The following is a 22308-nucleotide window of genomic DNA, read 5'->3' as shown; positions in this document are numbered from 1 at the left end:
ACCAACTTAACCAAGAGCTTTTACTTCACAGAAAAAGATTTAGAAGCACTAACAGAGATAAGGGGAAAAAGAACAAGCATATTATCAAATGTTGCAAAAAAAAAGATAAAAGTAATAGGCTGGATGAAAGTGTAAATCATGAAAATGGAATCATCATTCTTAAAGTATTTTACGTCCATGTTCAGATTTAACAATGCCTACCTATTTTTTGTAGAAAATTTCTATTGTTTTTATTCATACCCATAATATTTTATAGTGAAATAGATCACATGTGCACTCAGGTTGCTTTTGTTGTGATGCATATGATAGACACCATTATATTTAAATAAACTTTGTGAACAGTTTCAGATTTACTGAAAAATTGCAAAGATGTACAGGGACTTCCCATAGGCCCACACCCAGTTTCCTCTGTTGTTCACATCTTACATGATATATACAATTTAAAGGCTCCTGGTTATTGGTGTTTTTTTTTAAATACACATCTACACATGCATTTCCCAGCTTAAGGAAGATAATATCACCAAACACCCATTTGTCCTTCCAGGATCATATCCCTTCATGTCTTAAATTTGGGCTTTATTCTTTCCCTACTGATCTTTATGATTTAATATCTATTAAGATGTTTCTGAATTTTTGAAGAATGCACTGTGGAAGCTTCCATAGTAGAATTCTAACTTTGGCACTTTAAAAAGATCACCAATCTTAAGTTTACTTAGGTATCTCTGTTTATTCAGTCATCTTCTCAATTGGTTCCCTTCAGTACCGGAATATGTTGACCCTGGCATGAAGTTCCAGTCACTAAATACATCCCCTGCCAACTCCAGGGCTCCCTAACATTTCCAGGGCTGAGAGCGAGGGCTTCTGCTGCCGGCCTCCTCCTCCCAGCCTGGTGCCTCCAGGACTTGCTAGAGGCGGTCCATTCCTCTGGGAACCCGCTTAGGGCTTTGGGGTTGGGGGATGGGAATTTTGGGTGTGGACTGGGTAGTTAGGAGAACAGTCTGAGTAGGCACATCACCTTACTTGGTGAGGCCTCTTGGGGCCATGAGCAGAAGCATGGTTGGATGAAGGCTACACGAGGTCCCCAAAAGTGCAGGACAGGCTCAGGGCCCTGATTGCCTGATGGTACTGGCAATGGGATGACCAGACCTCCCCAGGTTTAGCACTGAAAGCTGAGTCCTGGGAACACCTCCAGGGCAAACTGTGAGAGATGTTCACCCAGAAAACCTTCTGGTCTGTGTAGATGAGAGTTTCCTAGGCTGTCTTCCATAGGTGGAAGGTTTTTCTTGGGTAGTTAATTCTTCAGCCAGTTTATCTTCAAGTAAATAAATATCCCATGTTCTGACACACGTCCCATCAGTACTCCCTTGCTTGTCTTTAAGTTCAATGGCAAGCTTACAATTCTCTTATCAGCAAATGGTCCAACCTGGCTGCAGCACCCCACTGCGGAGGAGCAGTCTGCTCAGGCAGCCTGGGTGCAGCTCCATTTTCTGTCGGTCTCAGAGCCACCGTAACTTTGGGAGAGGGGGTGGCTCCTGAACTTGCAGCACTCGATGTACAGCATGCCAACCTCCACTATCTGCCTGTCATTTTTTACTCTTTTCTACTCCCCCCTCAAATAAATGCATGCTTTTCAAAAAATCAGACTGCATCGTGGCCAGCTTTTATCATTTATAAATGCTCAATTTTAAATCTGGGTTCTCCAGATTAATTCCTGCATATTCCCCTATGCACTCTTTGTGCTATTGACTGATACACTGTATGGCACAAGCTAGAGATACCAAACTGTGTGCAGAAGTCACACATTCCTGCTTGTGTAGATCAAACGTTGTCCACCCACTGAACTCGCTGCATCACCAGGAAGTCAAACCCGACATCTCACTCTGGCACAGTGACATTCAGTGATAATTTATCTGTCACCCTCAGAGGTGCTTTCACATGCTGACTGCCTCTACTAATGGATCCATCCATTAACTCGGCATTAAGTATTCCCCAGATTTCTTCATAGTTTAGAATTTTCGTTTCAGACGGGTTCAGTGCTACACTTCTCTCTGCTGTTGCATTTCATGAACTTGTGATACCTGTTATTACAGAATAATGAGACGAACCTGCCTTAAACCTTTCTTTGTTCTTAGCCTCTCTTGCTTTAAACACTGTGGCTAGGAATATAAAAGGCCTGTGATAAGCGGGTGTGCTTGCTGTAAAGTTCCATGACCTTCCCTTGTGACTGCAAGTTGTCTTGGTTTTGTTTCCTGCAGGCATGTTGCGTAATTTATTTTATCCTGAAATAGTTTGAAATGTGTCAGGAAACACCACCTGGAGAAAAGGAGATTAGCAGAGCTGTTTATATTCCTGGCATACAGTGGTTGCCCCAAATATTATTGAACTATTATCCTCTTCGTTTTTATTTTAACATCCTTAATTGCTTAATAAGTCATCGAGAGAACATATAGAGATATGGTAACCGTATCCTACACCACAGAGGTAATTTAAACACTGAAAATATAGTGCTATGCACTATAAATTGATACTCAAAGAGCTTCCATTACCTTTTCTTGATCAATTACATTTGAAACTTCACTGTCTCCATTGGTTAAAATACCACATTTCAATGTGTCTGATAACAGTTTTGAATATGAATCTGGCCTTGAATTGCCATATAATTGCATTTTTTTAGGAAAACAAAGCATTAAGCATAAGTATCCTCAGTCAAAATATTTAATGATACTGTACATTCCCAGGTAGGAAACTAGCTTGGATTGTACCGAATTAGGAAGTTGCTGATTCATTTCTTATTCTTTGAAATTGTAATAGTGGTTGACAACCATAACGGCAAAGAAAGATTAATGAAAGATGCATAAATAAAATATATGTGTTCATACTCCATAAAATTATTTATTTCACTTGCGTAGACAAACACTTAGAACATCATTAAATTCCAGACAATAATGGTCAATATTATAGTTCTTTATTATTTAAATAATTAGGAACAGGTCTTAGGTAAATGTTAGAAAAAATCAATATAAAAGTACATTCTTTGATGAGGCAAAGAATAAATAAAATCCAATTATGAAATGTTTTTGACATTAAGCCATTATGATTTATTAAAATGCATGTATATTTGGCTCTTTATGCATATTAAAATAAAGCATTTAATTATTTTTTTGGTGTTTTATTTTAAGTTAATATAATTTCTTTTCCAAATAGGTAGCTTTAAATGCAAAGGTATTTCACTATTATTGATATATTTATCTTTTCTTTCTACAGTGCACATTTTCATTCTTTCTACTCTTTTTGTGTTCCAAAAGGCTAAGTTCCTGTCTTTAAATTATAGACAATTTAATACTGCTGACTAATGAATTCTGGAGCTAATATATGCATAATTTTAAAATTTGAATCAAGTCAGTATTCTTGCACATAATTATTATAACAGTTATAATTTTCTATGATAATAAAGAGAAATACATTGTATGAATTGAAATTTGTAATTGAGATCAAACTAATGATAACTGCAATGGGCTTTTCTCCCTTTTTTAATAAAATAATCAAAAGGCTGTTTTATTTTTTAATGAAGTATTCTATGACACTGAATTTTTACTCATAATGGTATGTCTCGGTTTTACTTTGTTTTGTGTTTATCAGGTTGTCCTGACAACAGCTTTGGATCCAAATGTAAAAATCCCCTTGGTGGATTTCAGGGATGCATGAGACGCATTTCTATCAGCAACAAAGTGATGGATCTGATTTCAGTTCAGCAGGGGACCCTGGGGAACTTCAGTGACCTTCAGATAGACTCCTGTGGAATCACAGACAGGTAAGACCCTCTCACTCTTGTTCTTATCTGTCCATTGTCAAATGTTTGGTGGCAGATTAAAATTTATATAGAAAACAAACCTTTTATTCTCTCCTCTTTTTCACCATCATCTTTTCCATGGGAAATAGATTATTATGTTCATATTAGAAATAAGAAGAAAGTAAACTTTCAGTTTTATACTTCATACTTGCGATGATAAAACTTAGATAGAAAACATGTGACCATGTTGTTTGTAAGGACACATGCTACCAGTTCACAAGAGATAATGTTGATGCTGCTATAACTGTAGGTGGCTGTAACTGTATGAAGATATATCATTAAACTCAATAGCTTAGGACACCCTAACAATCATTTTGATCATCTGGTACCAGGAAATCGGAGACCTGTTTGGTCAGTTTTAACCTGCCTTTTGCTCCCTGGCAGCTGAGGAGTGTTTTCACAGGCATAGGAATGGAAGTGGTTGCTATGCTCCTCATGTACCTTCAGAAAACCATTACTATCTTCTCTGCAGGGAATCTGAAAAGAATCCGGTCCCATGGAAAAGTCTGGAGCTGTAGTGTAGATCAAGGTGTAAGGCTAACCCAGTAGTTTCAGGAGGACTCCAGTACAGGGCATGGTGGTGCAAGATTTGGGAGTTAATTTCAGAGGACAAGCAACTTTTGAATTATGACTGATAGTTAATAATTTTAAAATATCTTCAGGCATGTTCAACCTTACCCAAATAATCTTTTCAGTCATGCTTTAATAGTAAGGCTGCTAACTTTAGTTATTGAGTTCAATGGAATGTTATGACCATTACAGATTTAAAAGAATTAAACCATGTGAGAAACTTAGCCCCTATCCTGTAGTAGTGTGCAGTATAAATTTTGAGTAAATTCTGAATTTTAAAAATAACTTTTAATTTGTATGAAACATTTTATCAACACAAACACTTATCTATTTCTATTTGACAGACCATTTAGTCTATCAATGTCTATTGGTTCTGTTTTGAACACTAATACATATTGTTATGTCTATAAAAATAATTATACTCTTATTTAACAATGCATTAGAAGGGTACCATTTCTTTTCTATGAATACACGTTTAGTTATTTATTTAACCCAGTTTATAGAAAAAAAAGTCTTTCTATAATGAAAGGTGATATGTAAAGGGAGAATTTACACAATGAACCACAACTGGCTTGATTTGCATAGTTACAACCACATCAGCTCTGAACCCTTAATCCCAGTTTTGAGGAGGCATAGAGCAAGGCTCCCTGGATCTGCTCCCTGGAGGTGGGGCTCACACACAGTCAGGGAGCCACCATCTCTAATGGGTAACAGCCATCAGGGACCAGGGGGAGGTTTGGTCACCCACCCATGAACGATAGTCATGTTGACCGGCTCAGACTGCAGACACTTCTTTGAGTACAAGCAGATCCATGCTTCTCCTGGGTGGTGGCTCCGGACCTGCCATTTACACCTGAACCCCAGTTGCCTGTTTTCTGGAGGTCAGACTCGGAAACAGAGTATAATTGTAGAATATATGGTTTCAATATCACACCTTAAAGGGACTTCAGAAATAGCAAATTATGCAGAGGTCTTGACTATGCCCCCCCCCTTTTTTTTTTTGAAGAAATACTTTAGGATCAGGGGAACCCTAGCAATCTTAGAAAAATAGCAAAAATAAAAGTAACTTTTACATTTGTATACCTTTTAAATTCCCAAATGTGTCATTCTTTTATACTCATAAGATATATATATAACCATCCTTTAGTATCCATGGGGGGATTGGTTCTAATACCTCTGCAAGGTACAAAATCTGTGGATACTCGAGTTCCTTATATACAATGGCATGGTGTTTGTATATAACCTATGCGGTCCTCCCCTATGCTTTAAATCATCTCTGCATTACTTATAATAGCTAATACTATGTAAATGCTATGTAAAATAGCTGGTATAGTGTGTAATTTAGGAAATGATGACAAGAAAGAAAGTCTGTACATGTTCAATACAGATGCAATCATAGTAGGCCTAACTAACTACCTAGTACATGTCAGTAACAAGGTAACTCCCCCCTGACCCCCTGAATATTTTCCATCCCTTTTGGTTGAATCCACAGATGCAGAACTGTTAGATACAGAGGGCTGATTCTAGTCATTTATTTTGGTCTTACATCCTATACCTATTGACATAGCTTCCAAAGCATTATTAAATAGAGTCTTTTAAAAATAAATCTGTATACTAGCTCTATGCTAAGCACTTAACATGAATTACTATTTATTTATTTATTATTTTACAAGTTTTATTGAAATAGGAAAGGGAGAAATGGGAAAGGAATACGGGAGAAAGAAAAGTAATTTGGCAAAGTGTCAGATATATTTTCCAGTATTTTTCACATAGGCATCTAGATTCTAAGTCTTTAAATATCTCTGAGGAACAGTTGAGATGAGAAATAAGAATAAATGTTTGGAAACAATGAATGCAAGACATGATTATTTTTTGAAATTGCAAAATACAAGGTGTAATGAAGTCAATAAAATCATTCATATCCTCATTGCCAGCCATTCATTGTTATACAAATATTTTGCATAATTACCGTCACATGCACACACAATAAAAAACAAAATGCAGGATAAAAAAGCTATTTCTATTCCAGTAATTGTTTATATTAATATGTATTCATTTATCATAAATGCATCTACAGTTACTTGAAAAAGTATTATATGTATCTGTGAGAATTTTATTCAATTCACAACTAAGTCTCAATTTTATAAATTTATATGTGTTTAACATAACTTCTCCCTGAATTAGTATTTAAATTTGTATGTGTGTGAATGTCTGTGTATAAAGAAGGTATGTGTGCATAAAAGGTATGGGAATGACCTTATAACGGTGTGTGAGTGTGTATGGATGGTGTGGACCTGTGTGAATGTGTGCTTGTGTGTGTGCATGTGTATGGGCTAATGTGTGAAGATTGTGTGGATAATTTGTGTAAGGATATAAGGAGCTTTGGGGTATGTCAGTGATTTTATGAATGTGTACGTATGTGTGAGACTGTGCAATGACTATGTTCTAAAATTAATTTTAAATTAATTGATATGTATTTAAATTAATCCTCATAAAAACCCTTATAACCTGTCCATAATTGTATTTATTTCTTACAAATATGGGCAGAGATGCTCAGAGAGGCTGGCTAAGATGGCATGGCTGGGAGGCAGAGCCCGCATCAACTCTGAGCCTTCTGGTTCTGGGAAAGTCCCTCTGAACTGTCTACCTGCCAGGCCGTACACTCGCCTTGGTGCACATTAACATGCATTGTGGTTAATGTGTAGTTGATGTATAATAAATGCAAAATTTAATGGTTTAATAAATTGCAATGAAAAACAAACAGGAACATTAAAATATATTTAACAATTTGACAGGAATTAAAACAATGTTGCTTTTTTTTACTGTAACTAAGTTGGATCAAATCTATGCATAATGGTGTACATGCATTTATATATGTGCTCATGCTCATATTATATAGTCTGTCACACATGTACACACATGTGCTCATCACACACATATCCCAAAGCTCTCTACAATGCACAACCCTTATGTCTACATGCTCCTTATACAAACATTCACACACCTCCTCACACATGAACCCATATACACACACACTCATATACAAATACACTATCTCTTGCGCACATAATCTTTACACACTCAATTATAAACTCATAAGATCGTTCCCACACTTACTACACACACACATCTTCCTTATACACACTCACACATAAACGCACCCACACTTGTCCTCAAACCCTCCCCTTGTCCTCTGTGGGAATGCAGTGGAGGTGGCCCTAAGCCCAGGGAATCTGGGAGGGGATGATCGAGGGGTGAGGGCAGAACTGCAGAGGGAGCTGCGGCCATGTCCCCATGACCAGGTCCCCATATCTTGGCAGGAACACAGGGGGGCGGAGGCAGCAGGTGACAGTTGTTAGGGAATAAATAGTAACTAAATTGCTTGGACCTAACGCACTTCTTAAACAAAAGAATTAGGTATATTTTGACATCATATTTTTAAGAGTATCTGCTGATTGAGGAAGGCCACCATTGAATTCAGGTGGTTACCATTATCGTAGGACCCATAGGCACCTACCTATTCAATTTTCCTAAATGTCATCAGGTTATATAGATTTTTACTTCAATATCATTATTTCTAGCCATGTTTTACATTGTATCAAAGTGTTTTGAAATTTTTATTGGAATAGACAGGGAATCAGGGTAAACCAAAACTGTACACATCACTTCAGTTTGGGGAATGTTGATGTATGTACATAGTTTGTTCAAGTTCACCAGCAAGGCAGGTAATGATGGAAAAGTCTAAGGAAAAGGCTAAAGAAAATGGGTTGATGGGTTGTTTTACTTTGTATTGGAATGATTGGTGAGGAGAAAAGTGTGCAACACAATTGTTTAGAACTTTTACTGAGATATAGTACTTCACTAAACAATGTGATTTGCTATGGATTACAACTAGTATTCAAACAGAACTACTATATGATGAATTGAAATAAAATCCACAATCCAGTGTTTCACTTTGTAGTTAAAAAATGTGAAAAGTCACGTCTGACTAACATTCAAGGAAAATGGATCTGAATCTTTCAGTAGCAGATCAATTAGAAATAACACATGCATAACAATAATTAAAGATTAATTCTTTAGAAATTTAGCTTGGCAACTGCCCCCTTTTAGATAAGGTTTGAGGTCTGTTAAGGAATAGATTGCTGTGTCCTCTTCTGATGACCAGCTAGGATTGTTATTGTTCTAATTTTTAAAAATGTTCCTCTTCTAGGTTATTACTGATTTGAAATGCTTAAGATATTAAATACATAGCAAAACATTCTTTGAATGGATCCCCGTGAATCTATAAAAATGATAAAATATATGTAAACTTAATTGGCAGGGAAAAATACTCATTATTTTTGAATTTTTAGAAGGCAGGTTGTAAAATAACATGAATGTTATGATTATACACACATATACATACACATAAATAATGCATATATATACACAAACACATAAACATGTATGTTTACAGTGGTAATTTTTATGTGTTGAGATTGTAAATGATATTTATTTTCTAGTGTTTCCTGAATTGTTTGATTTCTATACATTGGACATATACTTTTTATCAAGAATAATCAATAATGTTATTTTCAGTTAAAGTTGGAAAAATCCTATAAGAAAACCTGAAGTTTGCATCCTGAGTTTTAATAAAGGAGATGGCAGAAATGCTATCATAAATACATTCTTGGCATGTTTTGTGGTTAATTTATTTTTTAAATCTGGGATGAATGAGAACATTTAAAGTCTTGGACACAATGCATCATTCAGTAATTTTTTTTCACTGTATACTAAGCCAAAAGATATACCTACTACTTTCACTTAAAAAGCATTTTGGGTCCAAACAACTTCATAAGTGTTTCTGTCCTAACAATTTATTAACTCTTTGAAAAAGTCACTTATATGCATATATATTTTAGTATTTTTCTTTTTAATTAAAAATGTTTAATTGAAAACAGTGGACTTCTTGGTAATTGCACGTTTACTGTTGAGTACTGTACAACTTTTCAAAGCCTGGGATCAGATGAGACACTGCCACTCTCACTCCTTGTTCAATATTGACTTCATGTGATTCTTATTTTTTATCAACTACTAAAGGTTCAGCTTCTCAAAGAGAGGGTGTCATTAAAGGAATGTCATTAGTATCTAATATTGAAAGTGAACTGCCTCAAGCAGTAAGTCACAGGGTATTTGATAGATGTTGAGCGCGCCTGTCTTTCTCCTTTTTTAAAAAAAATCTTTATTGTTGAAAGTGTTACCTGTCCCCTTTTTCCCCATTGACCTCTCCCATCCTGTCCCCACTCCCCACCCCAGGCCTTCACCACCCTTTTGTCTGTGTCCATGGGTTATGCATATATGCATACAAGGTCTTTGGTTGATCTCTTCCCACTCACACACCCTCTCCCACCTTCCCTCTGTGGTTTGACAGTCTGTTCAATGCTTCCATGTATGCCTGTCTTTCTCTTGAACATTTAAATATCCTGGGAGCCCCTGACACAGTGTTTGGAATCTGCCTATGCCATATACCTTCCACATTCCCGAATGTAGACACAAGTGAATAAAGATGTCCCTCCCTCCTACTTCCTTCTCTTTTTCCTTTATTTTTTCTTCCTTTAAATAATCAGTATGATTAAATGTTATTTTATGTAAGCTGTTGATATTTCTGGCAACATATTGAATTGGTTATAATGTCACTTAGGCAGAAAGAAAGGTCTCGGATAGAGTAAGACATGTTGAAAAGTAAGTAGCCACAACTGCCCGAGAATTGGTTGAAATCTGTATTGATCTAAGGTTGAGTTCTGGGATGAAAGTGCTTTAATGACAGACGGAGTAACCATTAGTCATGTTAAATTTACTTTTCATGTTATGGTTGACATTCTCCTTTCACAGGACCATGGACATGTGATCAGTGTTCTGTATCTCAGAGTGAAAAATAGTGACTGTGTCTGCACCTTCTTTTAGGTGTTTGCCCAATTACTGTGAACACGGTGGGGAGTGCTCCCAATCCTGGAACACCTTTCATTGCAATTGTGCCAACACGGGTTACACGGGAGCCACCTGCCACAACTGTAAGCCGGACACACCTCTTCTTGCCTCTGTTCTGATTTCCTCCTTCCATCTCCCTTTTCATTGCTGTGTGTATATATGCCCATGTATGTGCAACTGAGTATTGGAAGGCACACACCTGAGTTTTAGCATCCAGTTGATTTCTAGTTGTCCCAAATCATTTCATTCGGATTGCCACCTTAGTAAGTGGGTACTATTATTATCCCTGATTTACTCCTTAGGTGACCGGGAGAGATTAATCACCTTACCTGAGGCATTTTAAAGAGTTGAGCCAAAGCGCGGATGTGAACGCCTGCCTGGGATCACAACCAATACTCTTTTCCTGTATCATAAGCCATGCATTTGTTCTGATGAAACGTTTGTGTGTGTTGAGAGACTCATGCCATTCTGTCATCCAGTTTTTTGATACATATGATGAGGAGACCCAAGGGCGTTATTCACAGTCACCAGCCTCACCCGTCTTGGTCTCTTCACTGGGCGCTATTTTGGACTCTGGCCAGAGTTGAGATCAGAAGCCTGGGCTTCCAGCTCCGGGGGCTCTGCAAGGGGATGCTCAGAGGTCGTGTTCAGGGCTGCAGCTGGGTCATTCCTAGGCATCACCTTACCTAGGCTTTCTAAGATCTAAGATCGTGAAGAATGCTTGCTGTCCCTGAAGTCACATGTCACTCTAACCAGAGGCCAAAATTCTCCACCCTACTCACCCAGCTAGTGAAGGGACAGTCTGTGTTAATTTCCATATCCTCCATCATCCCATGGTAGTAACTAACTCAACACAGAAAGTCAATTGAATGTATTTTGATGGACTCATTATCTGTCTTTAATTATCAGTGACTGAATTTATTATTATTTTTTATTTGTATTGATTTCAAAGAGGAGGAGATAGAAACATCAACAATGAGAGAGAATCATTGGTCAGCTGCCTCCTGCACACCTCCTACTGGGGATCAAGCTTACAACCCAGGCATGTGCCTTGACCGGGAATCGAACCATGACCTCCTGCTTCATAAATTGACACTCAATCACTGAGCCACACCAGCTGGGCATCAGTGACTGAATTTAAATACAAACCCAAACAGCTCTGAGGATAAAAGCCAGATGATAAATAAATAAGATATTTTCATCTGTGGCCACAATTTGACCCAATTATTGAGTTATTGAGTTATTAGGTTCTTGAGCAAATAGTCTAAATGAAGGTTTGGTTTTTTAGTGTTTTTATTTTGTTTTCTTTTTTGTTAATAACCATTCTGAGAAATGGGGCTAGGATGACAAGTTGTTTACTGGTTATTGTGAAGCCATCACTATCTTTAGCATGAGTAGAAGGAGGTAAAGGGATAGAGACTTTTAAAGCTTCCTATTAGAAAATGTGACTGGAAAGCAATCCATGCTTCTATTTTCATCTGTGTAATATATAATAGGAAAAAATAAAACCATCAGACTGTGGAGGAACGGAGAAGTAATTTTGCATGATTATCTGAAATTTTGTAACACTGAGCAAATTAGTTACATTATTTCATATTGTCTAGAACTCATTAACATAATTTTCAAAAATTTAGAATAGATCAGGGAAGGACATTCAGGGGATGAATTATTCCTCATTTCACAGAATGAGAAGCTTGATGGAAATTATCAGTACATTTGGCCAAGTGTTTAGTGAGATTGTGCTATATATACAGGTGATAATATCAAACCTTGTACACGGAAACTATATAATTGTATAATGAAAAACATCCCATTATGGATCAAAATACATTGTATCCACTTGGGGACATATTTCATATAAGTATTTCTTCTGCTTTGAATTCTAATTATCTTGATTTTTCATTACAGAGTATTTCAGAAAGTTTCTTTTGTAAATTTTTTCTTAAATTATTGATGAGGAGCTTTATAAGTCATATTTGTCTTATAAAATAGGATTTTATCTATAGATAATTTTCTGTGAGAAAGGAGGATAGTTACAACGTTATTTAAAACTTTTCTATTGCTGTGGCTATCAGCAGATGATTTAAGGAGATTACACTCTTGTACTTTAGATATTATGTTATTATGGATGCTGAAAGATCCATTTAGATTGATGTCTAAAATTATACTTATAAGTGTCTTAACATTTAAGACAACTACTTTCCCTTTTGTGCTCTACCTAATGTAAAAATAAACTGAATTTTCATTTTGACTGAGTATTCTCATATTCCTTTAGTGATAAAAAAAATGCCATAAAATACAGCCTCATTCTCCTTTTTTTCTATCTAACTTGCTTTCATCCGTACCAGTTCTTTTAAAAAGGAATGAATTTTGTTTTAAAGTATGTTTTACCTTTTCTTCGGGTCAGTAATATACTTATCATTCTATTCCATTTATGATCCATTTTTTACAGCTATCTATGAGCAGTCATGTGAAGCCTATAAGCACAGAGGAAATACTTCAGGGTTTTACTATATAGACTCAGATGGAAGTGGTCCCTTAGAACCATTTCTTCTCTATTGCAACATGACTGGTGAGTTAATCAGCTTTCATTTAATGGTAATATTTGCATGAATGCTTTAAACATAAAATTAAAATGAAGCAAGTAGAAAGTTGACCTAATTTGCAATTTGATTAAAATGTATGTTGTTCAGTAGAACTAAGATAAATCTTTAAAAATAGTTTAATAATAATGATTTAAAGTGTTGTCATTATTTCCTGTGTATGTGGTGTGCGTATAGAACATCTAAAAATAAACGTATTTCATTAAGTCCCAAAACAAAAAGGATAGACTTTATTCTCTGAGAAAACTGAGGCATGTGAAAGCTTTGAAAAATATTTACTTTTTCATGAAGTTTATTCTTGAATTCCTTACTTACACATCCTATATAATAAAAGCGTAATATGCAAATTGGCCTGACTGCAGAACAACTGGTTGCTATGACACACACTGACCACTAGGGGTAGACACTCAATGCAGGAGCTGCCCCCTGGTGGTCAGTGCGCTCCCACAGGGGGAGCACTGCTCAGTCAGAAGCTGGGCTCACAGCTGGAGAGTGCAGAGGCAGTGGTAGGAGCCTCTCCCACCTCCACTGCAGGCGGGTGGTAAGGAGCAAGGGGTCCCAGACTGTGAGAGCCCTGGACTGCGAGAGGGATTCTGACTGGGAATCGGGCCTAAACTGGCAGGCGGACATCCCCCGAGGGGTCCCAGACTGTGAGAGGGCGCAGGCCGGGCTGAGGGGGACACCCCCCTCCCAAGCGCATGAATCTCGTGCACTGGGCCTCTAGTCCTATCTAATAAAGAGTAATATGCAAATTAACCATCACTCTGCTATACCCACAAGCCACACCCACAAGCCAGGCCCACCAGCCAATCAGGAGTGAATATGCAAATAAACCCAATCAAGATGGCTACGGCCACAGAGAGCAGGAGGGAGGCTTGGGTTTCCCCGGCAATGGAGGAAGCCAAGCTTTCCGCCTGCCCTTGCTGGCCTAGGCCTCCACTCAAGGCTACAAAGTTTCAATGATAGAAGATACATATCCAAACAGAAATGGTGGCAGCCACAGAGCTGGAAAGAGCAGGAGGCTAGGGTTGCCCGCGGTGATGGAGGAAGCCAAGCTTTCCGCACACCCTGGCAGGCCCAGGCCTCTTCTTAAGTCTACAAAGTTTCAATTATAGAAGATACATAAATCCCCCAAAAAATGGCCGCTGCCAAGGAGCAAGCAGAAGGCTTGGTTCCGCTCCAGGCTACAAAGTTTCAATTGTAGAAGATAAATAAACCCCAGATACCAGGGCCTCTGCTTGCATGGCCAGGGGGCGTGGCTGGCCTGCAAACCACCACAGGCCCCTCGCCCAGGCCGCCCCACGCCCCAAGGGAACCCCAACCCTGATCTGGGACACCCTTCAGGGCAAACCAACTGGCCCCCACCCGTGCACCAGGCCTCTATCCTATCTAATAAAAGAGTAATATGCAGATTGCCCATCACTTCAACACACAAGATGGCTGCCCCCATGTGGTCAAAGATCCTGCCCCCATGTGGACACAAGATGGCCACCACAAGATGGCCAGCAGGGGAGGGCAGTTGGGAGGGACCAGGCCTGCAAGGGAGGGCAGTTGGGGGCAATCAAGCCTGCAGAGGAGGGCAGTTATGGGTGACCAAGCTGGCAGAGGAGGGAAGTTGGGGGTGACCAGGCCTGCAGGGAAAGGCAGTTGGGAGGGACCCAGGCCTGCAGGGGAGAGCAGTTGGGGGGACCAGGCCTGCAGGGGAGAGAAGTTGGGGGGACCAGGCCTGCAGGGGAGGGCAGTTAGGGGCAAACAGGCTGGCAGGGGAGCAGTTAGGCATCAATCAGACTGGCAGGGGAGTGGTTAGGGGGTTATCAGCGTGGCAGGCAGAAGAGGTTAGGGGCAATCAGGAAGGCAGTCAGGCGAGCAGTTGGGAGCCAGCAATCCTGGATTATAATAGGGATGTCGGACTGCCCAGTGGGATTGGGCCTAAACGGGCAGTCAGACATCCCTAGAGGGCTCCCAGATTGGAGAGGGTGCAGGCTGGGGTGAGGAACCGCCCCCTTCCCCCCCCCTCCCCCGCCCCGTGCACGAATTTCGTGTACGGGGCCTCTAGTACTTACATAAGAATGAATAGTCATGGAAATATATTTGATTACATTCAACATATGTTCATGATAAAAAAGAAAATAAATTACCAATAGAAGGAAATTTCCTTAATTTGTTAAAGACTACCCACAAAAATCCCTACAGCATTTAATACAGTTCATGGTGAAATACTGAAAGCTTTACCCTGTTACCAGTATTCACACAAGGATGCCTGCTGTTATCACTGTTCTTCATTGTATTGGAGGTCCTAGTCAGTGCAATAAAGCAGGAAAAATGAATGAAAGAAGTGCTGGAAAGGAAGAGCTAAGATTCACATTATTTGTAGATGACCAGTTTATGTATTGAGACTAGTCTAAACAATCTACAGGTAAACTACTAAAATTTAGGATGATTTTTGGATACCAGTAATGTAAAAATTAATTGATTTCTGCACACCAGCAATAAGCAATTAGAAAATGAAATTTTAGATTTATTTTTAATAGCATACAAATCTTGAATACGTGATAATAAATCTAATGAAAGATGTGAATGCTTCTACATAGATAAGTATGAAATGATCTTGAGATCAACTAAAATCCTAAATAAATGGAGAAATATATATAAAATTTTTATTGAGTAGAAAACTCAATGTGCTATAAATATCAATTTTTCCCAAGTAGTCATTGATTCTGTGCAAACCTACCTTAAAATTCCAGCAGGGTGTTTGCTGGTTCTGTAAGTGTTTAGGTGAAAATGAGCGAGCAGTTTCTAAAATTTATCAACAGATTTGAAGGAAATAGAGGATTCAAATTAATTTTGAAGAATAAAGTTGAAGAGCTCAATTCTGCCAGATATGAAGACATTATACTGATAGGCTAAATAAAGCAGTGTGTGATTGGCACATGGATTAGCAGGCCAAATGGAAGGGATCAAGATTCCTTTACAACCAGTGGTCCTGGGGAAATTGTGTCTAAAGTTTTAAAAAGAATCTTGATTCATTTATCATCAAACTCAAAGGAATGAATTCTAGATGAAGTGAGCTATCTGTAATAATAAAAGTGTAATATGCTAATTAGACTGGATTACCTTCCAGACGAAGCAGGGATTGTGAGGAAAGCCCAGCCCCCAGGTGCCTGCCAGCTGCCGGAGGGAAGCCTGGGTCCCGGGTGCTGGAGGGAAGCCAGGGGCAGCAGCCAGGGGAAGGAAGGCCCACTCTTGCATGAATTTCGTGCATTGGGCCTCTAGTCCAGTATAGTAGCCATTAGTAAACAAGTGCCTATTTAGATTCAAACTTAATTAAAATTAATAAAACTAAATGAATCAAAATAAATTTTACAAATTTAAATTAATTCATTAAATTAAGATCACATTAAATGTCAGTTCCTCTGTCTTACTGGTCACATTTTAACTGCTCAATAGCCACCTACTTCAACATTTCAGAAAATTTACTTTGGATAATGCTGTGTCAGGAAGTTAGAGTTTTGTGGAGCAAGACAAACATAAAAAGGCAATGTTAAATTGAAGGTTTTGGAAAGGTGGATTTACTACTTAAAACCAGGTGGTAAATATCTGGGGTAAGAGTCTTTCAGGTGGTGGAGAGAGCAACTGGTGAGTCCTGAGAGGGGTGATGTTACCAGGCATGTTCAGAAACCAGCAAGTCCCACGTGGCTGGAGTATGGCGAGTAATCAAGTAGTCGAGGAGGAGAGTAGAAGAACCAGGTTGGGCGGGGCAAGAGGGGAAGAATCATGGGGTCCAGACAATTTTGTAAGGTCTCCGGTCTTACTCTGAATGAGATGAGAAATTGGAGAGTTTTAAGCAATGGTGGATGCAATCTGATTTCCTTTAATTGGATTATAATTGCTCCTATGTTGGGAAATGCCTCTTCAGGAGCAGGGCTAGAAAGAAGTTTATATATATACTAGAGGCCCAGTGCATGAAATTCGTGCACGGTGGGGTGTGTCCCTCAGCCCAGCCTGCACCCTCTCCAATCTGGGAGCCCTACTGGGATCAGGCCTAAACGGGCAGTTGGACATCCCTCTCACAATCCAGGACTGCTCACCTGCCTGCCTTCCTGATTACCCCTAACCACTTCTGCCTGCCAGCCTGATCACCCCCTAACCACTCCCCTGCCAGCCTGATTGATGCCTAACTGCTCCCCTGCCAGCCTGTTTGCCCCTAACTGCCCTCCCCTACAGGCCTGGTCACCCCTCACTGCCCTCCCTGCAGGCCTGGTCCTTCCCAATTGCTCTCCCCTGCAGGCCTGGGTCTCCCCCAACTGCCCTTCCCTGCAGGCCCAGTCATGCCCAACTTCCCTCCTCTGCCGGCCTGGTCACCCCTAACTGCCCTCCCCTGTAGGCTTGATCGCCCCCAACTGCCCTCCCTTGCAGGCATGGTCCCACCCAATTGCCCTCCCCTGTTGGCCTGTTCGCCCACAACTGCCCTCCCTTGCAGGCCTGGTCCCTCCCAACTGCCCTCCCCTGCTGGCCATCTTGTGGCGGCCATCTTGTGTTCACATGGGGGTAGCCATTTCTGACCACATGGAGGCAGCCATCTTGTGTGTTGGAGTGATGGTCAATTTGCATATTACTCTTTTATTAGGTAGGATATATACTGAGTGGCCCGATTATTATGATCTCTGAACGCATAATAATCTGGCCACTCAGTATATATATATATATATATATATATATATATATATATATATATATATACACACACACACACACACACACACACACACACACATACATACACACACACATACACACACACACATATATATTAGAGGGGCCTGGTGCATGAATTCGTGCATGGGTGGGGTCCGGCCAGCCTGGCTAGGAGGAGGGGACATGGGCGGTTGGCTGGCCTGCCTGCTGGTCGAACTCCTGGTCGAGGGGACAATTTGCACATTAGCCTTTTATTATATAGGATACACACTGAGTGGCCAGATTATTATGCGTTCAGAGATCATAATAATCTGGCCACTTAGTGTATATGCCATGGGTTACACACATACTAAAATATATATACAGGTGTTGGCAAACCCCTATTTCTTTCTATATCAGTGAATATCTGTCTGTCTATCTATCATGTATCTATCAAAAGAGTTAGGAAACCTGTTTGGAGACAGTTCAAGAAATGCAGGAATACAGGCAAGAGCAGGTGATGGAGACTTGCGCTGGATAACAACGAGGAAGATGAGGGAAGGAGGTTCCATTTTCTCTTTGTACGTGTGAAGTGTGGGAACACAAAAGAAGTGAAAAACAACACCACATTTGAGTTGCCATAATTTGGGATGTGGTCAGAAAAAGTTTAAGGGGAAACTCGGGAGCTCAGTGCCACACATTTGAGTTTGAGATTCTGTCACACGTTCAGATGAGACACGGAAAAGGCCACTGAGCATGGGAGCCACAGTCCCTTTGTATTAAAAACTGCAGATGGAAGTGAATCCTGGGAAACAGATTTGGAGGGACATTACTCTAGAATGTGTCTAGAGATTTTTTTCATATAATGCAAACAGGTGGCTTCTATTTACTCAGACAAACACTGGGGCACTGTCTGTTGTCGCCCATTCTGGCTGCTCTAACAAAGTTCCAGACTGGGGAGCCTATCTATATATCTATATGTATAAAAGGCTAATGTGCAAAGTGTCCCTTCGGGAGTTTGACCTGGAGACCAGGAGTTCGATCGCTCACTATGACGTGCGCTGACCACCAGGGAGCAGCATGGAACAAAGGAAGGCCCCAGCCGGCAGCCGGAAGGCCCCGATTGACCCTGATCGTCTGCCAGGCCTAGGGACCGTACCTGTTAACGAATGTCATGCACCGGGCCTCTAGTAAACAATAGAAATTTATTTCTAGTTTTGAAGACTAGAGAGTTCAACATTATGGTGACAGAATAGTCGGGTGAGGGTCCTCCACTGGTGGCTCACTTCTTAATACCTTTAACCATTACAACTTGAAAAAAATACAGAAAATCTCTTTTGTATGGACACTTCCCTAAACTATGTTAAAGACTGAAAATTCTTTCCTTTACTTGGGCTGGTGAACACACAACACAGCATATAGATGATGTGGAATTGTGCACCTGAAACCTGTATCATTTTGTTAACCAGTGTCACCCCAATAAATTCAATTAAAAAAGAAAATTCTTTCCAAACAGAGTATCCTAACTATAATTTTAAAATAATTGGCCAGGCCAATAGGAATCCAAGTGTCTGACACTATAGAAATATAGGGGCCCTTTTTTGCTCCACTAAAGCCGCTGCTTTATCTAACATGAAATAGTTCTATATTCAAGAAGTGCCTCACCAAACGCTGCCTGCAGACAGTTGTTTCAGTGGGAAAGATGATGAGGGCTGGAGCAGTGGCTCACACACTTTCGTGAAAATGGCAGTTTGGTGCTTGCAGTCACCTTGCCCGCTGCACCGCTGCCGAGCCCCCTGGCTTCAGTGTCACTGAGTCAGGAAGTTCAGACCGAGGCCGGGGTCGCTGCTTCATTAACAAGCTCCCAGGGTGATTGTGAGATACGGGCTCCTAAGACCCTCCCGTGAGAGAGCTGGATGGTATAGTACTCATAATGACATTATTTTTCCTCGAGGGATTTCCATCAGAAAGGCCTTCTTAATAGCTGTGAGAGTTAATAACTAACCCTGATGACTCAGATGCAGCCCAGCTGACACAGTTTTGCTCTGGTGTGTTTTCCTGCCACCTCGCCCGCTTTCCTGGGCGCAGCGCTTCCTACCTGCTCTCGCGGTCCACATCACATCCATCACCCTCAGTCATTAGTGTGAAGGAACACGCGCTCTGCAACTGTGTTGCTTAAACAGCATGTTTTCCCTCCACACTGTTATCACGCTAAAAAATAGCAGCCAGCCCAAGATAAATCAAGCTCTTAATTATTCAGTTGCTTTACATACAATTTATATTATTGGAACTCTCCTCAGGGAGAGACACCAGTAGACCCAAACTGCCTTTCCAATTTTTTTTTAGTGTATTTATTAAAGTTAATAGATTTTCTGCCTATTTCAGCTACCTCTTCTGACTCATTTCTCTATGTCTCCTTAGCTGAACAACTCTCTTTGCGGTGGGTAAAGGATACTTAAAAAAAAAACACACAAAAAAACAAACAAACAAACAAAAACCCGTGGCTCTTTGACAGATGTAAAAATAAAAGCTAAAAAAAACACACATTTTAAAGATTTTGTGTAACAGGTTACCAATGAGGAAACTGGTAAGATGTTACAGCCATTTAAAACAGGAACTCCAAAGAACAGTCACACATGTACATAGCAGGAATAGTGAAATGAATGTGCAATTGGAGACAAAACTGGCTTCTGCCACCGTGGAGGGGTCAGCCTTCGGAATATCTCCACCAGGTAGAGTCCTTGTCTGTAGACAAGAACTACGTGTAAGGAAACTTGCTTTCTAAGAAAAATAATCTGAATGCCTGGGTTAGAGGGTAACTAAATGTTACTATGGCTTAGAAGTTAGTGAATTTATCTGGAGAGATTTCAAGGCTTCTCTCCCCCAGTAGCATTCGCTTACATTCTGAGAGTGATACAAACACACGGGCTTGTGCCCCTCCCCTTCCTCACTTTATGGAGGGGAGAAAAGGTGCCAGCCATCCTCTGTGAGCTTCACGTCTCAGAATTTTGGGGTTCCCCTCTTGTGCAACTTTAACACATGCAGGGGCATCTGGCACTCATTGTGTGGGCTCATGGAAAACTGGGGTGTCAAGAATGGATGCTGCTAAGTCTTTGCGAGCGAAAGGCCCCGGATCCAGAGAACTCCTGTGCCTGTTAGTATATATCTATGTCTTTATCACCATTAGCTAAATCCATATATAGATAGATAAACTTAGACAGACATAATTTGCATATGGGGCAGGATAACTTGCATAACATCTCATACCCTTCACAACTTCGGGCTTCATGTTATTTTGTAGTTCTCAGTTTACCTACCGGTTAGTTCTGAAACTTAAAGGGCAATGGGAGTCTCAGAGCCACCATAGAATCAGATCAGGCCACCGGGAAGGTTGTCCTCCAGTCTAGACAATGCAATGCTTTTATTCATTCGTTTATTTATTTCCTCATTTTTTAATGTCTTCTCCTGCACGTTGTGCCAAGCCCCGGTGCTGCGTGCTGGAGACTGTGTGGTTAGCAAATCAGAAACTACCACTCTTCTCTTATTGCTCACAGCCGAGTCGAAAAGACCAACACAATAAGTCACAAGTACTGAATTGCAAATTGTGACGGGATCGATGTCTCTTACAGCTGTAATTTCTAAATAGGTGTGTGTAGAAACATCAGATGTGTGAAAGAGCAGTAAGGAGGCTGTAAATTAATTTAGTAAAGATGGGGAACATGGCTGCTAGGCTCCCCTCTCCGTTGCTCGTTGCTCGGAATCCATTGTGATGAGTTCATTGTCTCTGCCATGCCCTGGAAATCTAGATTGTTTGGGTAACTTCCTGAGTTGTAGCACTTTTTATTAGAAACTAAAACCTCTTACAGGAATGATCATAATGTTGAAATTACAGAATTCAAAAGGAAACACTGTTAGGAGCTGCTCTTCAATGGTTGTCTTGTGCTGAGGCCTTGAATCTCTCGCAGCAACTTAAAAGGCCTTTCGAATCATGTGTTAATTGTGACCCAGTGCTAAATTATGGGGGAGTCCTTCTCAGTGTGACCCAAAGGCTTAGCGACAAAGGTTTCAGGCAGGTTTACTGTCCTGGCCCCTGGCAGGGGCTCAGCACAACCGAGCTTCTTCTGTGCGCCTTTGATTTACCACGAGACAAGATGAATTGTTCTGCTGAACAATAAAAGCAGAGTCCAACCGAGGCGAGGCTGGCAGATTTGCCTCGTTAAAATCATAGAACTTCAGACCTACCCACTGCGACTGTATTTTCCAAATTTGGAGACGGAGGCTCAGGTTTCCCCTGACTTTCGTAGGGGCCCCATCCCTGCCAAGTCTGCCCCTCACTGTGTGCCGCCCCGCCACCCACAGTTAATTTCATTAGCTTACATAGCCTGGCCTCCTCCACAGAGTGTTTTACTGAGGAAGCTCTCTAGTGAGCTGAGGGGCAAGGCAGAAATAAAAGTAATAGCTATTGTTTCAGGGGAAAATAATGATCCACACATACATCGCCGGAAGGCTGTCAAATTTGTGTCCAATGTCATTTATTTAGCAGGCTTCTCTGTTCAAACTTCTGATGACTAAGGGAGGGCTGGGGGTGAAATTTCTCAAAGTATACTTCCTTATCTGGGTTTGATGCTGAACCATGTGAATATG

General features: G+C 40.3%; 1 protein-coding gene across 2 annotated transcripts in view; it reads left to right on the top strand.

The window, feature by feature from the left end:
• Positions 1-22308, top strand: part of CNTNAP4 (contactin associated protein family member 4) — a 255817-nt gene that overhangs the window by 173947 nt on the left and 59562 nt on the right. For both annotated transcript variants that reach the window (XM_080646072.1, XM_080646073.1), the window contains 3 exons: positions 3640-3811; positions 10364-10470; positions 12840-12959. In XM_080646072.1, coding sequence (XP_080502198.1) covers positions 3640-3811; positions 10364-10470; positions 12840-12959 — 399 coding nt within the window. The remainder of the gene's footprint in view (positions 1-3639; positions 3812-10363; positions 10471-12839; positions 12960-22308) is intronic.

The sequence above is a fragment of the Plecotus auritus genome (assembly GCF_963455305.1).
Source record: "Plecotus auritus genome assembly, chromosome: 10".
In the NCBI taxonomy this organism is placed as follows: Eukaryota; Metazoa; Chordata; class Mammalia; order Chiroptera; family Vespertilionidae; genus Plecotus; species Plecotus auritus.
Note: the sequence above shows the minus strand (reverse complement) of the source record. Positions and strands in the feature narration are given on the sequence as shown.